The 16,140-nt window shown below is 45.1% G+C and overlaps 2 protein-coding genes across 4 annotated transcripts in view; one reads left to right on the top strand and one right to left on the bottom strand.

Annotated features, from left to right (window-relative positions):
• Positions 1 to 794: 794 nt before the first annotated feature.
• On the top strand, positions 795 to 10,563 carry HMGCS1 (3-hydroxy-3-methylglutaryl-CoA synthase 1). 2 transcript variants are annotated; one of them, XM_068666011.1, is made up of 10 exons: positions 795 to 948; positions 3,675 to 4,132; positions 4,463 to 4,588; positions 5,091 to 5,255; positions 5,946 to 6,114; positions 6,246 to 6,416; positions 7,129 to 7,235; positions 7,579 to 7,704; positions 8,226 to 8,389; positions 8,793 to 10,563. In XM_068666011.1, exons 2-10 carry the CDS (start codon positions 3,685 to 3,687, stop codon positions 8,883 to 8,885), a joined length of 1,569 nt encoding a protein of 522 aa, XP_068522112.1. In that variant the 5' UTR covers positions 795 to 948; positions 3,675 to 3,684; the 3' UTR covers positions 8,886 to 10,563. The 2 variants fall into 2 exon arrangements, with proteins under 2 accessions (XP_068522112.1, XP_068522111.1); XM_068666010.1 differs by lacking the exon at positions 795 to 948 and adding an exon at positions 2,823 to 2,854.
• A 1,213-nt stretch (positions 10,564 to 11,776) lies between these two features.
• The window catches only part of NIM1K (NIM1 serine/threonine protein kinase), a 31,628-nt gene continuing 27,264 nt past the window's right edge, over positions 11,777 to 16,140 (bottom strand). For both annotated transcript variants that reach the window (XM_068666012.1, XM_068666013.1), the window contains exons 3-4: positions 15,677 to 15,945; positions 11,777 to 12,991 (exon numbers count right to left, since the gene is read on the bottom strand). In XM_068666012.1, the coding sequence (XP_068522113.1) occupies positions 12,242 to 12,991; positions 15,677 to 15,945 (1,019 nt within the window). In that variant the 3' untranslated portion in view covers positions 11,777 to 12,241. The remainder of the gene's footprint in view (positions 12,992 to 15,676; positions 15,946 to 16,140) is intronic.

Below are 16,140 nucleotides of genomic sequence, written 5' to 3'. Positions count from 1 at the left end.
TGCCTGACGTAAGCTTATCAGCAGCGTGCAGTTAACAACTGCAAACAAAACTCCCAACATCTCAGTAGCATTTCCCAATTTCATGAAGAGTTCCGTGACAAACCCGTGACTACACACGGCGCTGCGTGATGATAGGCTCAAATCAGAGTGAGCAGGGCAGGAGCTAAGGCTTTCCATGGGAGCTTCCCCCTTCCTTTTGCACTGCTTTCACCAGCTCCCAAGCCCGTAAATAACCTGTTCGTGTTGCCCTGATGCTGTGTGAGGTGAGGGGGGCGTTGTCCCTGCCAGCTGCAGCCACCAGGTGCCACAGGAGCTGCCCAGGGAGGGCACCCCTGCGGCTCTCCTGGCTGTAAAACCAGCCCCGGGACCGGACCACCGAGCCCTCCTGTCCCCCGGGGCTGTGCCCGTGTGAGGTGTGTGGGGTCCGGGTGAGGTGCGCGGGTCCCTGAGGCGACCCTGGCCACACGCCGCAAAATGGCGGCAGGGCCGGGCCGGGCCGGGCCGTGCCGCCCGTTGCTAGGCAACCGGCGGCCTCCTCGCCTCGCCGGGCCCCGGCGGCCGCCCTACTCTCACCCGCGGTCGGCCGCGCGCTCCCATTGGCTGCCCCCGCGCGGCGCTCGGCTCCCATTGCTCCGCCGCCGCCCGTGCCGCGTCCTCATTGGCGCGCCGCCCTCTGGCCACGCCGCGTCACTTTCTCACACCATTCCCCCCCGCCTCCTCCGCCGGCCCCGGCGCTCTCGGTGGGCGGGCCCCGGGGAGGCGGCGGCGCTCGTGATTGGCCGGCGGCAGCTGCCACTCAGCGCGCGGGACGGAGCCCGGGCCGCGGGGCCGTTTAAAGGGGCCGCGCGCCGGCTGCCGCCGTTTCCTCTGGCCGGGCGGGCGGCAGCGGGCACCGGGCAGCGGGTACCGGGCAGCGGCAGCCACAGCCACAGCCATCGCCTCGCGCAGGTGAGCGGCCGTGGGGCGGCCGTGGGGCCGGGGGGCGGCCGTGCGCGGCCACGGGGCGAGGCGCCGGTACCGGGAGCGCGCGGCCGGTAACGGCCTCACCTCAGGACTCACCTCAGGAGCGGCCGTGCCCGAGGGGACCTGAGGGGAAGGCGCGGGGAGCTGGGGGCCGGCCGCTTCTCACAGGTAGCCGGTGATGGGAGCAGAGGGAAGGGGCTCAAGCTGCACAGGGGAGGTTCAGGTTGGAAACAGGAGACATTTGTCCTCAGAAAGAGCAGCCGGGCATCAAAATGGGTTGCGCAGGGAGGTGGTGGGGTCACCGTCCCTGGGGGTGCTGGACGCGGTGCCTGGGGACACGGCTCGGTGGGTGCTGGTGGTGGCAGGGGGTGGTTGCAGCAGGTGGTCTCGGCTCCCTTCCGACCCCAGCGCTGCTGTGGCAGTGTGCGTACAGGATGGTGAACGCTGCCGGGTGTTGTGGGAGAATGCGGCTCTGCGTCTGGCAACGCCAAGGGGAAAGTTGTGTCTGGCTGGTGCTGCTCATTCATTCCCTGCGGAGCCCCCAAGGGGGTGCGAAACAAAGCAGGTTCCTCGTTGCCTTACAGCGAAGCATCTCCACCTCTCGGTTTTTAAAAGAAGTAGTGCTTTTGGGTAGCGTTTCACTCTAACTATTGGACCAGGGGAACAAAAGGCTGCTTGTCTCAGGGCAGACAATTTCCATCGTAACAAGTGACTTTCCGAAGGTGCTACACATCCCATTTTCTTAAGTGACCAGAGTGGGCGTGTAAAGCAGCACTGTACACTGTGGTGTAACCTGACAGCCCTGGCTGCTGCTACACCGGACGTATTTGGTGAGAATACATCAGAAATTACCTCCCTTTAGTTGTCTTCCACGAAAAGCTCTTGGGCGAGGGAACTGTGGCAAGCAGCATGTAATTAAATGCTGGTGCTGGCTGATCCGCAGGTCCTGTAACTGGCCAGCACTGAAGCAGAGTGCTTTCCTCAGAGCTCACCAATAATGCGAGTCCCTCTGGCATACTGAGCTGTCCTCAGGATAAACACCCAATTAAAAGCCATTGTTCTGGGGCTGTGGCATGCCAAGCCCGTGATATGCCATCATCTCATCTTCTGTGCTCATATGTAACTTAATTAAAACTGCAATCTCTGCTGCCTGGTAACGAGCGATGGGATGCGTGGCAATGGCACAGAGCTGTGCCGGGGAGGCTCGGGATGGGCGTGAGGAACAATTTCTTTGCCATGAGGATGGCCGAGCACTAGGATGGGCTTCCTAGGGAGGTGACCGGTGCCCGTCAGGGACACCTGGATAACACCCTCAGCATGCACTCTAACTTTTGGCTAGCTGTGGCGTGGCCAGGCACTGGGTCATCTTCCTAGGTCCCCTCCAACTGAGATGCTCTGTCCTAAACTTAACCATTGCAGCCTCTGGGGTGTCACCATGACCGTGTCAGCGCCCCCACAGCTGGCTGTGCCATGCAGAGGGAGGAAGGGGTGCCTGTGCCATGGCATGCTGCTCCCCGAGCAGCTTTTTGTCCCTGGGAAGCTGGCGCTGCTGGCGTTCATTCACCCTCCTCTCCTCCCCGACGTGAGGATAAAATGCAGCTCGGGGGTCTGGGAGCAGCACCCCCAGAAAGCCACGAAGCCCACAGCGTGCCTGGGTGCCGCTCTGGGCGTCCTGTCTCTTATTAAAAAACAAACAAATAACAAATAAAGCAGGGATGCGGGCGGGACGCGTGGCGCTGCCCGCAGCCGGGGCACGGGGCCGCCCGGGGTCACGCCGCGCGCGCTCCCGCGGCGCTGGGGACGGGAGCGGGTGCGCGCACGGCGCTCCCCCCCCCCAACTCCTGCGCATGCGCCCTGGCCGTCAGCCGCCGGCCATGGGATTCCGCTGCGTGTGAGGGACGGGAGCGGGGCGGCGGGGACGGGGCGGGAGCGGAGCGGAGGGGAGGGGAGGGGACGGGACGGGAGGAGAAGGGGAAATAAAGGAGGGGAGGGCAGCGGCTGCCCAGCTCTGCGGCACCGGGGAGGGGTCCCGGTAACCTTGAGGCGGGTACGGGGGGGCGGCCGGCGGCGGCTGAGGGCCCGCCCCGCTGCCCGGGGGAGGAGCGCAGGGCCCGGGGTGCCCCTGGGGCGGGCAGGGCGCAGGGTGGGGGGGGGAGGAGGTCGGAGCCCGGCGTCGCTGTGGCACTTGTGGAGCGCCAAGACAGAAGCGGGTTGGGAAGGCTCTGGCCTGTGTGTCGGCCGGGTTTATTCCTGAGTTGGGTGGTTCGTGGTCAGCAGCGGTCTGAAAAGCGGTCCGGTGTGCCCAGCCTGCTTGTGTAGGGTTGCGGCTCTGCTGGCACGTGGAAATAGGGTAATGGGCAGGCTCGTTTCTCAAACGCTCAGCACTGACATGGGTTTTGCTGCGCTGAAATAATTGATACCTAGTGATTGAGGCTTAAGCTAAATGTACCTGTCTCCAGTGCTGAAAATGAATTTTCAGTTAAAAGAACTTAATACAAAATGTTATACAATTGATAATGATGTTCTCGGTATTCTCAGACCAAAATCTCCAAGGCTTGCCTTTTACAAATGAACCCATAAAATACCTAAAAATTATCCTTTTCTGTATACCTGCAGAAATCTAAAGTATATACAAAGTAGATCTCTAGAAACAGATGTGTATAAACAAGTTGTTTTTATGTTTTCCTTTTTTTTCTTTTCTTTCCTTAAAGATCAGCCACAATGCCTGGGTCTCTTCCAGTGAACGTTGAATCCTGTTGGCCCAAAGATGTGGGAATTGTTGCACTAGAAATATATTTTCCCTCTCAGTATGTTGACCAGACAGAGCTGGAGAAGTATGATGGTGTGGATGCCGGCAAGTACACCATTGGGTTAGGCCAGTCGAAGATGGGGTTCTGCTCTGACCGTGAGGATATCAATTCCCTCAGCTTGACTGTGGTTCAGAAGCTTATGGAGAGGAACAACCTCTCCTATGATTGTATTGGGAGATTAGAAGTTGGAACGGAGACAATAATTGATAAATCCAAATCTGTAAAGACTGTCCTGATGCAACTTTTTGAAGAATCTGGTAATACAGATGTAGAAGGAATTGACACCACGAATGCATGCTATGGAGGCACTGCTGCTCTTTTTAATGCGGTTAATTGGATTGAATCCAGTTCTTGGGATGGTAAGTTCAGGGTATTTTCCTGCAAATTTACGTCATTCTCTGTTGTTGGCTAATCTCTTATAATTACAGTGTCTATGCCTAACTGTATAAAATCCAGAGGATAAACTATATTAATTCTTTCTGAAGTCTTAAACACGCTGGGCATTTGCCACTAGTTTATCCATGCTGTCATCTTCTGCATGTAATTATCATCACTGGTCTTTTCCTGCGAAATTTGGTAGCTGACAGAAAAGTGAAATAGTTTGAAATAACCAAATGCCAAAAGTTGCTGTTGTCTAGCAAAATCTAGATTCTTGGCTAATTCACATTGTTACTTTGGTGTTTTTACAGGGCGTTACGCACTTGTTGTCGCTGGAGACATTGCTGTGTATGCCGCTGGAAACGCCAGGCCAACAGGGGGAGCTGGTGCTGTTGCTATGCTCATTGGCCCAAATGCTCCTTTGATTTTTGAGAGAGGTGAGTCCTGTGAGAAAACAAATACCATTCAGCCAGATACTCGATCCATTCTGAAGCCTGCCCCCTGTTTCTCTGGGTTGCTGGAGGGCTGGATTAACCCCCACTAATGTCAGAAGGTTGTCTCCTTTTGGCTACCTTGGCCAAGTCCCCCTATAGTACACAGCAAGAACCAATTAGAGGTGCTTCCATCTGTTTTGTACTAGGAGATTCTCCTGTAAAGTTGACAAAGTGTGGGCTAGAACTGAATAACAAAGCACTGCACTCTATTTTCAAGAAGAAATGACTTGTTAATGTGTTTGTGATGCTCAAGCCTACTGTACTTGAGTTGCAGGCAGTTGAGAACTGTGTGAAACATTACCTAGAAGGGCTTGAAGTGCTAAGAAAACCTGTCTGTCTGGGACCAAATATTAGCTGCTTTCCACATTTGTGAAGTGATGTATTCAAACTGACTCACAGAAGCTGAATAAAATAATTTTCAATGTTGTCAAATTCTCTCCATCAGGACTGCGTGGAACCCACATGCAGCATGCCTATGACTTCTATAAGCCAGACATGGTCTCCGAATACCCTGTTGTTGATGGCAAGCTGTCTATACAGTGCTACCTCAGTGCGTTAGATCGCTGCTATACTGTCTATCGCAACAAAATCCACGCCCAGTGGCAAAAGGGTATGTAGCCACAAATACTGGAACGTATAATTACACAAACAGCGTATTTTCAGGTTTTAGCATCCAATCTAAAGACTAGCGTACTGCTTCTCTTTTTGTGCTTGTGTTTTCTGAGGTGGTTGAAATGTTTGCTCTTCCCCCTAAAGAAACACGTTATTTCTGTACTGTTATAACTGAATATCTGATGATCAGTAAGGAGTAGTCTCTTCAGGCTTTTGTTGCGGCAATATAAATACCTTGCTTCAGAGTGTGTTGTTTTTCCCTCCCCCAAGGCTCTTAAAAAATATTGAGGTTAATATTTAAATACAAAGTGATGATATTTTATCCTCCCATGTTTAGTAGTTGCTTCACCCCTATTAAGAAGGATAGATCTGAAGATTAAATAGATGAAGCAGAGTATTTCTTATTTCAAAACGCTCGGTAGAAATACTGAGTTTCTGTTAAGCTTACAGCTTTTTCTGCCAGAAGAATAAACATTGCTCGATGGTGCACAAGATCAGGAAGAAATTAATCTTTAAACAGAAGTTTTATCAGCATTTTAAATGAGTTTGCCAGGAAGAGTTAGTCTTGAGATGTCTTTTGTATGCTGACATGTTATGATGACTAAGTACTGCCATCCCCCTGTTTTATTTTAATAGCTGAAGTGAGTACAAGTAATAAGTTGTGTTACAACTTTTCTGCCAATTCCAGAAGGAACAGACAGACGTTTCACCTTGAATGACTTTGGATTCATGATCTTTCATTCTCCCTACTGTAAACTGGTGCAGAAGAGTGTGGCTAGACTGCTGCTGAATGACTTTCTCAGTGACCAGAACCCAGAGACAGCAAGTGGCATTTTCAGTGGGCTGGAAGCTTTCAGGTGAGAACAGTTGCTGCCTTACTTGTTCAGATAGTCTTAATTTGGTAAACAAGCAAGATATTCTTCGTTTTCCTCTACCTATTACTGACCACTTTTTTTTTTTTCTTGCATTTATTTATTTTTTGTAATAGGGATATAAAACTTGAAGATACATATTTTGACAGAGATGTAGAAAAAGCTTTTATGAAAGCTAGTGCAGAGCTCTTCAATCAGAAAACCAAAGCTTCATTACTTGTGTCCAATCAGAATGGAAATATGTATACCCCTTCAGTCTACGGTTGCCTTGCCTCTCTTCTAGCCCAGTAAGTATAAAATTGGAAAACCAACCTCATAGCCTTTTATATGTAAGCACATAAAACGTTACAAAACTATTCCGCATACACAGCTAGTTCAAGTGACAAGTGGATTCAAAGTTTGTGTCAGAAGCTAATCTAAAACACTGCTTACTGCCTTTCTAAGTAGGATCTTACTTGTAAGGTGGTGTACCTTTTCCCAACCTTCTCTCCCGTAACCTCCCCAAAAGACACTGCCATAGTAGGAAACAGAACCAGAATGCTTTCTCTGTTTCCCTATAATAATAAAAGGAAAGTAATACATGTATTTACTGAACTTTTTTTTTTTCCCATCACTGAGACTTAAAAAAGCATGCTAAACATAAATGAAACCACTCATCTTGGGTCTCTTGTATTGTTACTTTGCATTCCAAGATGTGATGTTTCATTTTAGGCTTTAGGATACTTAGGAATGAAAATTGGCCACTTTCTAGATGATCATATTCTGGGCATTTCTTTGCTCTTTGTTTTTGCGTAGGCAGCCTTGAAAATCATCTCATAACAGCAGTGTTTGAAATCTTGCTTTAAAAAGCCCTAATTTATGCGCATAGCATGCTAAATGTGCTGTTGTAGTTAATACAGTCTTATGTCTGCTTTTTCTAAGCTAGCTGCACTTTCTGGTTGTTTAAAACTGGCATCTTGACTTAATTCTCAGCATAAAAGATTGTTGTTTGGTTTGCAGGTACTCCCCAGAGCATCTTGCAGGACAGAGAATTAGTGTGTTCTCATATGGCTCTGGTTTTGCTGCTACTCTGTATTCCATCAGAGTTACACAGGATGCCACTCCTGGTGAGTGAAACGAAGAGACGCTAATTAACTCCCTTGCACAGCTCACCTCTAAAAGCTTTGCTACATTACCCATCAGCCTAAGTAAATCTGTAGAACAGTGCTTAATGACAGTAACATTAAAGATGTTCCACCTCCAGGGTATGTTTTAAGTGACTCTTTAGGCAAATAGATAATATTTTTCAAATGCTACAAGTGTTTTTCTCAAGTAAATGGGAGTATTCATACCTAACTAGAAACTTTGCTTCTATGATGCAGAATATTTTGAATAGTCTTGCTATGCTAACATGCTAGTGTGCAGCTTTTGGCACTGGTGCAAATGGTACATGATGGGTTTATGTTGTAGGTTCTGCACTGGACAAAATAACTGCCAGCCTTTCTGACCTTAAAACAAGACTTGACTCAAGAAAATGTATTGCACCTGATGTCTTTGTTGAAAACATGAAGATTAGACAGGAAACTCATCACTTGGGTAAGACCTTCATAAGCATGTATCACAGAACCATAATCATAGAATTGCAGAACGGTTTGGGTTGGAAGGGATCTTAAAGGTCATCTGATTCCAGCTCCCCTGCCATGGGCAGGGACACCTCCACTAGGTCAGATTGCCCTGTGCCCTGATCATCTTCACGGCCCTCCTCTGGACTTGCTCTGATAGGTCCATGTTGGTCCATGTCCTTTGTATGTTGGGGGCCTAGAGCTGAACACAGTACTCTGGTATTCCAGTATTCCTAATCCTACAGCAAAATACTTAATTTGCACAGCTGTAATGATTTGGTTATGTAATGAAGAGGATGTCCAACTCTTTCTACTTCCTTATAGCTTGTAAAGTGCTTTCCTGTAGCTCGTATTCATTGAAATGAAATGAAACCAAATGATGCAAGTTTTCCTGTCTTAGTACTTCTAAACTACAACACGTAAAGGCCAGTGTTGAATGAAACTCTCACCAGGAACCAACTAACAGGATGTGTTTGTTTATTTTTATTTTTGCAGCCAACTATATTCCACAGTGTTCTGTAGAAGATCTCTTTGAGGGAACATGGTACCTTGTGCGTGTGGATGAAAAACACAGAAGAACTTATGCACGACGCCCAATCATGGGTGATGGACCTCTGGAGGCAGGAGTTGAAGTTGTCCACCCAGGCATTGTTCATGAGGTGAACACTGTGCGCTCTTTTAAAGTTTGATGTAAATGGTGGAACGGTTTATGTGGTTGTCTTAGCATGTGCATGTATGGTAAAAGATGAAGGGATTTTACAAATTATTTTAAGTGCTTTGTTAAAATATGTAACATACAAGCCAGAAGTTTAAAAAAATAGTAATGGATTTTTTTAAAAGTACATTTCATCATAACAAGAATGAAACTGCACAAGAATGAAACAAGAAGAAACTGGCTGTTTTCACATGATCTCTTTGCATGAAGCATGACGGATATGAATGACTTTAAACCAAGCCGTCCAGTGTAGCATGAATGTTGTTTGAGAGTTGGACTAGCCATGAAGTATTGAATGTACGTGAACTAGAAAACTGTATTTAATGTCTTTTTTCCCTTCTTCTTAGCACATCCCAAGCCCTGCTAAGAAAGTGCCAAGAATCCCTGCAACAACAGAATCTGAAGGCGTTACTGTTGCCATTTCCAATGGGGAGCATTAAGATACCTCTGTGAGGTGGGGAATGGAAAAGGTGTGAGGGTAGGGTGAAAGAAAGGATTACAGTAGTACTGAAGTTGCATTGTACAGTAGTACTTACTTGGGGATGAAAAACCTTCAAACTCCTTGAAAGGATTTGTCTTAATGCAGTGTGCTGATATTTATAGTATTTTCAGGACACTAAAATCATTAATATACTGGAGATAATAGGACTTGCTAGGGGCTTTGTGGATTCTTTAACATGTCTGAATTTTTTTAATTGCTGAGTAGTAGCTGCAGTCTATTACAAGGTCTTTATACATAGGAAAAAAAAGTGAATCTTCTGCTTGCTTCTTCCATGTAAAATGGCTTGAAACCTACACTTAAATTCTACTTGTATGCAAAAGTGTGTGGCAAAATAGTCCAAGCTTTTAATGTTAGGGTTCTCAGTGCCTTGACAGTAAGCAGTCAGTCTTCTGAATTCTGCACTTCTCTTGCCCTTTATCACCTTCCCTTTCTTCTCCCAGTCTACCTCCTCACCCCATTGCTTTGGAAAAGATACAGAACCAAGTAATGTTCATCACTGGAATAAAATCACTCTCCCCTATCAAAATAGTGGATCAAGGACCACAAGGCTGACAGTAACTAACAATGTTAGTTACCATGAGGTTCCACCTAAAACCCACTTTGTGCATTTTTTTTTTACCTGCCTTATAAATCACATCAGCCTGGGAGGAAAGAGGAATGACAAGGGAGGTAGACTGTTGTTCTTCTAAAGAACAAAAAGAGGTATATTTCTTGGACTTACTGATTTGGCACTTTTCAGGATTATTTAACTATAACAAGTATTTAAAGCAGCAGAATTTTCAAATAAAACTTTTAGACATTATGGAGCTGTTTTAATTGGCAAACTAAGAAAGGGAGGAGGATCATTTTGTCTGGAACTCTGGCCTCTCACTATTCTTTATATAATACATTTCTAAGAGACTATTTCTAACTTTGGATTTGGCTTTGTACTTTGAAGTCCTTCTCACTATTGGTGATGTCCTAGGAGTGGGGTCTTTTCTTTCTTTTTTTTTTTCCCCCCCCCAGTACGCAAGCTATCCATTTTTGCAAGTGGTAGATACACAGTTCTAATGGGGATTCCATTCTGGTAGCTTTTTAAAGCCCAGATTGGTAATGAACTATGACATGAGCCTTGTAAGCTTGTATTATATATTTAATTGAGCTAATGTACAGAATGAAGTTTTGTTGAATTTTATTTCTTTGCTAATTCTGCAAAGCTACATTATCTCATATAAAGTAGCAAGAAATGATTCATCTGTTTAAATCATGATCTTTTTTTGTGTAACAAAGTGTTTGTATTATCTGTCACTCATTAGGATTTGGTAACTTGCTGTATTTGTACAGTCAAGCCTTGGTGAAATAGATGTTTATTATAAATTGATGGATACTAATCTGTTTGTTCTGCTGAAAGTTACGGAGCAATGATGCATGAAGATAGTGTTTGCAAGCATTTTGGTTTAGGTTGCCCTCATGAAACTTGTATTGGCACCAGAAAAAAAATTGCCATGGAACAAAGTCCATTGCTGGCAGTGGACAAGCCAAGAATTGAGCTACTGGCGCAAAAAGTTAACCACAGACCCTCACTGTCTGTGTGGCTGATCCTTTATTAAAATAAAGTTTGAGATATTTGAAACCTGCTGGAGTAGTGCTGACTTGTTGGGTTTTCAGGATGCGTTTTATCTTTAACAGGAAAGGGGAAGCTGACCTTGTGAAAACCCAGAGTGTGGGGGTCACAAGCTGCGTGGGCCTCCTGGATCTTTCTCCTTGATATCATTCCATTACACAAATGGAAAGAAAGGGTTGTCGAGGCTGGTGGGAAATCACTATTTTAGGGCTGTGTTTCAAGATAACTTAAAATGCTTTTGTATGGAAACTTTTTGTAGTGGAGGAATTCATTCCCAGCTTATATAATACAACCAATATTATTACTGTCTTAGGAACAACGGTATCGCTTTATCTCCTCCTCACATACACAGTGAAAGGGGATCAGTTCTTGCTTTGTGCTTACCTGGGTCGTGTTGAGCACAGTTTTCCATGGGTGGCTTTTCAGAGTCATTCTGTTGCTCATTTACATTAATTACTCTTTTCAAGGTCAACGGATCATCTCATTGGTCCTAATAATAGATAAGGCATCCTGCCTTTTAATTTGAGGACACCAACTGTACCTCTCCAAACCTTGCATTGGTTTACCTGTCTTAACTAAAATCATACAGGCTCTGCCTGTCAACACAGGCACTTCAGTTGTGCCTGTTCAAGAGGGCAGCTAGTACGCATTTACATTGGAGGTGCTGATGTTGCTGATTAAAATGCCTGATTAAAGCTGAAGGTAGAAATACCTACGTCGTGGTGACACTCAAAAAAAAAATGGAATTGTCAGGTTTCCAACTTCATGAATATCAAAATCATTTTTTCACCAGCCTCTGTTGCCAAACTACTATGGTAGAAGTTAGTGAAAACACGCCTTAGTATCCACAGTGCTCAGCTTACCCTGGGATGCCCAGTGCTAAAGTGAGAATTTAAAAGTACTTGAGTTTTGGAGTATGCTTATGTTTGTTTCTTTATTGGAGCACAACTGGGTTCTAAACAGCTGTAGACTGTGAGAACCATACAAATACTGGAATACTGGAACAAATACAAATACTGGAACATGTCAGAAGGTTAGATGGCAGCCCAACCAGTTATGCACTGAAAATTGCAGCCACATGTACAGTGTTAGAGTAGCATATCTGAATTTGCCTTTCTGAATTTGACAAATCAAGAACCATCGTCAATAACAGCCTCGTCCTTTCTATAATTATTTTTTTCTTTTTTAAAGCTCTAATTACATTTTATGTTTAATTTGCTGAATAATTTTCAAGAAGATGATTTTTTTTTTTTTTTTTTTTTTTTTTAAGAATTTACAGTTGTTTGCAGATTGACTGTTCTCTGTGAAAACTGTTCTGGTCTGCAGTGGTAGAGTTGTGTCAAGCTAAGGTAATTTTTTGAGAAGTCAATTGTAACGTGTGTGCTTAGAGATCTCCCAGGCATGCTAAGGGCAGTACTATTTGATCTTTATTAAAAGATCACTCCTGCTATTTATCTCATACCTGTTTTACCTGAGTTCTTGCACTGGCTAGACCATGTCTCTGCAGCAAAGGGAAAACCAAGCGCATTAGAGCTCTGCATTTGAGCACTTGAAGTTTGAACTGAGAAATACAAAGGAGATGAGGCATATTTGGTTTACTTAAAAGTTACAAAAAATGTTAACACCAAATCTTGTGAAAAGTGAATAAAACCCTTTGTTAAGTGTGCAGAGTATAAAGCCTGCAGTTCAGTTTACAAAATAGAACACAGCTTCGATGTGTACTTTATCCCACTGTAAGAGTTGATTCCTTTCTTGAAGTCTTGTTCTTTGGGATCTGGACAGGACATTATAGGGACGCATTCAAGCGCCCTTTTCTTCTGTACTTTGTGTAAAACAATTCTGTAGACACCTGTTATTGAGCTGCGCGCATCTCTTCCCCGGTTATTTTGAATGTGTTCTTCTGTGATTCCCAGATCTTTAAGAGTGTTTTTCACTTCAATTTCTTCCTCTTTGAGCGTACTGATCTCAGACAAATACTTTGGATCCAGTTTAAATGGCTGTAAAGGCTTAGGGTATTGTATCCCCTGCATCCATTCACTGTTCATAATAAGTTTGACAGAGTATCGTTCTGTTGGTACTGGCTGAAGGACTCCTTTTATCAGTTTCTGGCAAGGCTCTGAGAGGGAGGCAGGCAAGCTGTATGTCCCTTCAAGAATGCACTTTTTCAGTTTGGCCACTGTATCTGCTCGAAATGGCATGATACCTGTCATCATGAAGTACAACAGGATTCCTAGCGCCCAGATGTCGACATAAACACCGACGTAGTTTTCATCTCGGAAGAGTTCAGGGGCAGCATAAGGAGGGGAACCGCAGAAAGTATTTAAAGTTTCATCTCTTTTACTGATGGTGCTGAATCCAAAGTCTCCCACCTTAACACAGGTGTTACTGGTGTAGAAAATGTTTTCTGCTTTTAAGTCCCGGTGAATGATATTATTCTCATGCTATAGAACAAGAAGAAAATACAATATTAGTTTGTTCATAGGGAAGTTCCCAAGTGACTACCCCCTATCATTGATTAATTGCCACACAGGGTAAAGAATTGCCTATTTCAGACAAAGTGAGAAGTATGCAGTACTAGCAAATTGAAAAGCTAAAATTGTTAACTAAGTCTAACAATTCTCTACTGCTAAGGAAGCAGCACAGTACCTGGAGGAAATAGAAAGAAGGATGTCATTTTAGGAAATTTGTTAACAAGAGATTGCTGTCCTTAAAAATATTTTTATTAAGTAGATTTGTGATGGCATCGTGGCTATCCCTGCATGTATAGATACCTTCATGAGCAAAATGTTTTATTTTTTTCAGGGTTCAGAACACTTTTGAAATTACTACATTTCTGTAATGATGTAAGTAACAAAAACTATTTATTTTTAAATGATGCCATTTTTGCATCTGTTCTGAGCACACGGACTTGTGAACAGAAAGCTTGTAGTTCATGAATATCATAAGGGGAATGTGAACAGACAAAATAAGAAAGCTGCTATAATTCTGTTGTGTGATCCAATATCCTGTGAATAACTGGTCATGGCAAGAGAAAAGGATCACAAACTTGTGCCTTCTAATATTTCACACCCTTACAGGACACTGAGTTCAGTGGTGTCTGCTAGTTTTAGAAATCTGTAGTAAATAGGCTGCAACTTGTACCTTTTTTCCTCAGAAATGCCAGTAGCTGCCAAGCACTCAAATCGAATTTGCTCTGCTGAGTGGACACAGACCTGTCTTGATTAGGTAAGGGCTTAACTTCATTGCTGAAATAACTAGGAAGAATGGAAGTGTTTGAGCACTTTCTGCTCTTTACCCTTAGAGGTGAGAAGGTGCACATGGATCTGGGGGCAATAGGGAAATCCTTCAATATCCCCTTCTGTGTCCCACACTTCTAAAACTGTCATTAGTAACAACCAGGGGATCCTCAGTCCTCATCTATGAGGGATGAGATGGGATACGGGTATCCTGAATTTAATGGATTAACAAAAATTAACATGTTTTTAGTAGAAGATGGTGTGCATGAGTGAAGAGGTTGGCCAAGTTGGTAGTCTGGGTTTAATGCTAAGAAATAGATGTGATCTTTAAAGTAAGGTCCAGTGTCTTTGGATAAGGTGTTGAAGCTAATCCATCATTTAAAGAACATCTCATCATTCTGTCAAAATACATTAAAAAAAAAAAGACATATTCTTTATATATTCTGTAAGCAGTTTGCAGCGTGTTTTTAGATGCCTGACCTGGAAATAAATACCCTTGCCTGTGATGACCTGGCTTTCAAAGCCCAAGTGAGTTACGTGGCAGGAGAGGAGGCACCAGAGGGCACCCTGTGCCAACCTTAACAAGTCTTAGGTTTACTTCTCAAATACAGGAGAGTTTTCTAGTGTTTTTGTGCTGTAGTTACTAAGTAAGGTTCAGAGGAGGTTGTACTGGGAGTAGTTACCCTCTTCTGCCCTTGTAGGATGCTTTGTGTTCTACAAATTGCATCATTCTAAATCCAGTTGCAGTAATGAAGACTAGGCAAGAGGAAGTGACTTGCCTAGGGGTTTAAGATCACAGTTTGCACCTAAGTGAGGACCAGGAATTAACTGTCTTAATTGCCAGTGTCCCACATTCATTAATAAGCAAGTTGGGTGTTTGCAATACCTAGCACACTTTCTCTGGAACGCTTTCTGCTAGCTGAAGAGTGATGCTAAGTTTTGAAATATCTGGAGGGAAGAAACTGAGCTTTGTTACATGGTACCTACAGCAACATAGGAGAATGCTGTTACTAAATACATGGTTCTACCCACCAAATGCTCTTATTTCATTTTCCTCCCAAAAGCTGTCAACAGAGGGGCAATAACTTGGAGTGGATGTGAAAGTTCTCTTGGGTATGTTTCATAGAATCACAGAATATCCTGAGTTGGAAGGGACCCAAAAGGATCATCAAACCCCACTCCTGGCTCCACACAGAACTACCCAGGAATCAGACCACGTGCCTGAGAGTTTTGTCCAGACGCTTCTTGACCTCCAGCAGCTGGGTGCCGTGCCCACTGCCCCGGGGAGCCTGTCCCAGTGCCCCGCCACTCTCTGGGCACTTACCCCCAGCCTGACCCTCCCCTGTCCCAGCTCCATGCCATTCCCTCGGGTCCTGTCACTGTCCCCAGAGAGCAGAGCTCAGCGCCTGCCCCTCCGCTCCCCTCGTGAGGGAGCTGCAGGCCGCCATGAGGCCTCCCCTCAGCCTGCTCTGCTCGGAGCTGAGCGAACCAAGGGGCCTCAGCCACCCCTCAAGCATCTTGTCCTTCAGATCCTTCACCTTCTCCATAGCCCTTGTTTGGACGCTTTCTAATAGCTTTCTGTCCTTCTAATATTGTGGTGTCCCAAACCACATGCAGTTCTGGAGGCAGCACAGAGCACAGCAGGACAATCCCTTCCCTTAACCAGCTAGCAGTGACATGCCTGATGTCGCTCAGGGTACAGCTGTCCCTCCTGGCTTCCAGGGTATACAGAACTTTAAGACAGCTCTTCTCTAGTTTGTGTTTTTGGTGTTCAGAGATACAGGCCTGAAATCTTGGTAACAGTAAACCTACTACTTGGAAAAACAAAAGGTATATCCACAAATTCTGCCAAGTAGTAAGGAACAACGTGCCTGTGGAAGAGCAACTTACCATGTGCTTCACAGCAGAGACGATCTGGGAGAAGATTATTTTACACTCTGTTTCTAATAGCTTCCCTTCTGTAGTGATTTTAGTGAAAAGCTCACCACCTCCTGCATACTCCATCACCAGGTGCAGTTTTGAGAGCGTCTCCACCACTTCATACAGTCTGATGATATTTGGGTGGTGCAGTTTTTCCATGTTGGATATCTCACGAGACAGCAAACGTTGAGTCTTCTGGTCTAGTTTTGTCTTGTCCAAAATCTTGATAGCTACTTTCTCTGAAAAGAAAAATGCTTTTCCATGTTAACCCAACAGGTGCAAATGGTAACACTCTTTGTGTACAAGAGTGCTTGGTTATGTAACTGCAATGAAATTTTGCCTATGATGAATACAAGATAAGCTACAGCAGCCTCCTAAGCCCTGTCATCCTTCACACACATCCATGTTCCTTTCTGAACAGGAAAGGAAAAGTT

This window comes from Anas acuta, chromosome Z (genome assembly GCF_963932015.1).
Source record: "Anas acuta chromosome Z, bAnaAcu1.1, whole genome shotgun sequence".
In the NCBI taxonomy this organism is placed as follows: Eukaryota; Metazoa; Chordata; class Aves; order Anseriformes; family Anatidae; genus Anas; species Anas acuta.
Note: the sequence above shows the minus strand (reverse complement) of the source record. Positions and strands in the feature narration are given on the sequence as shown.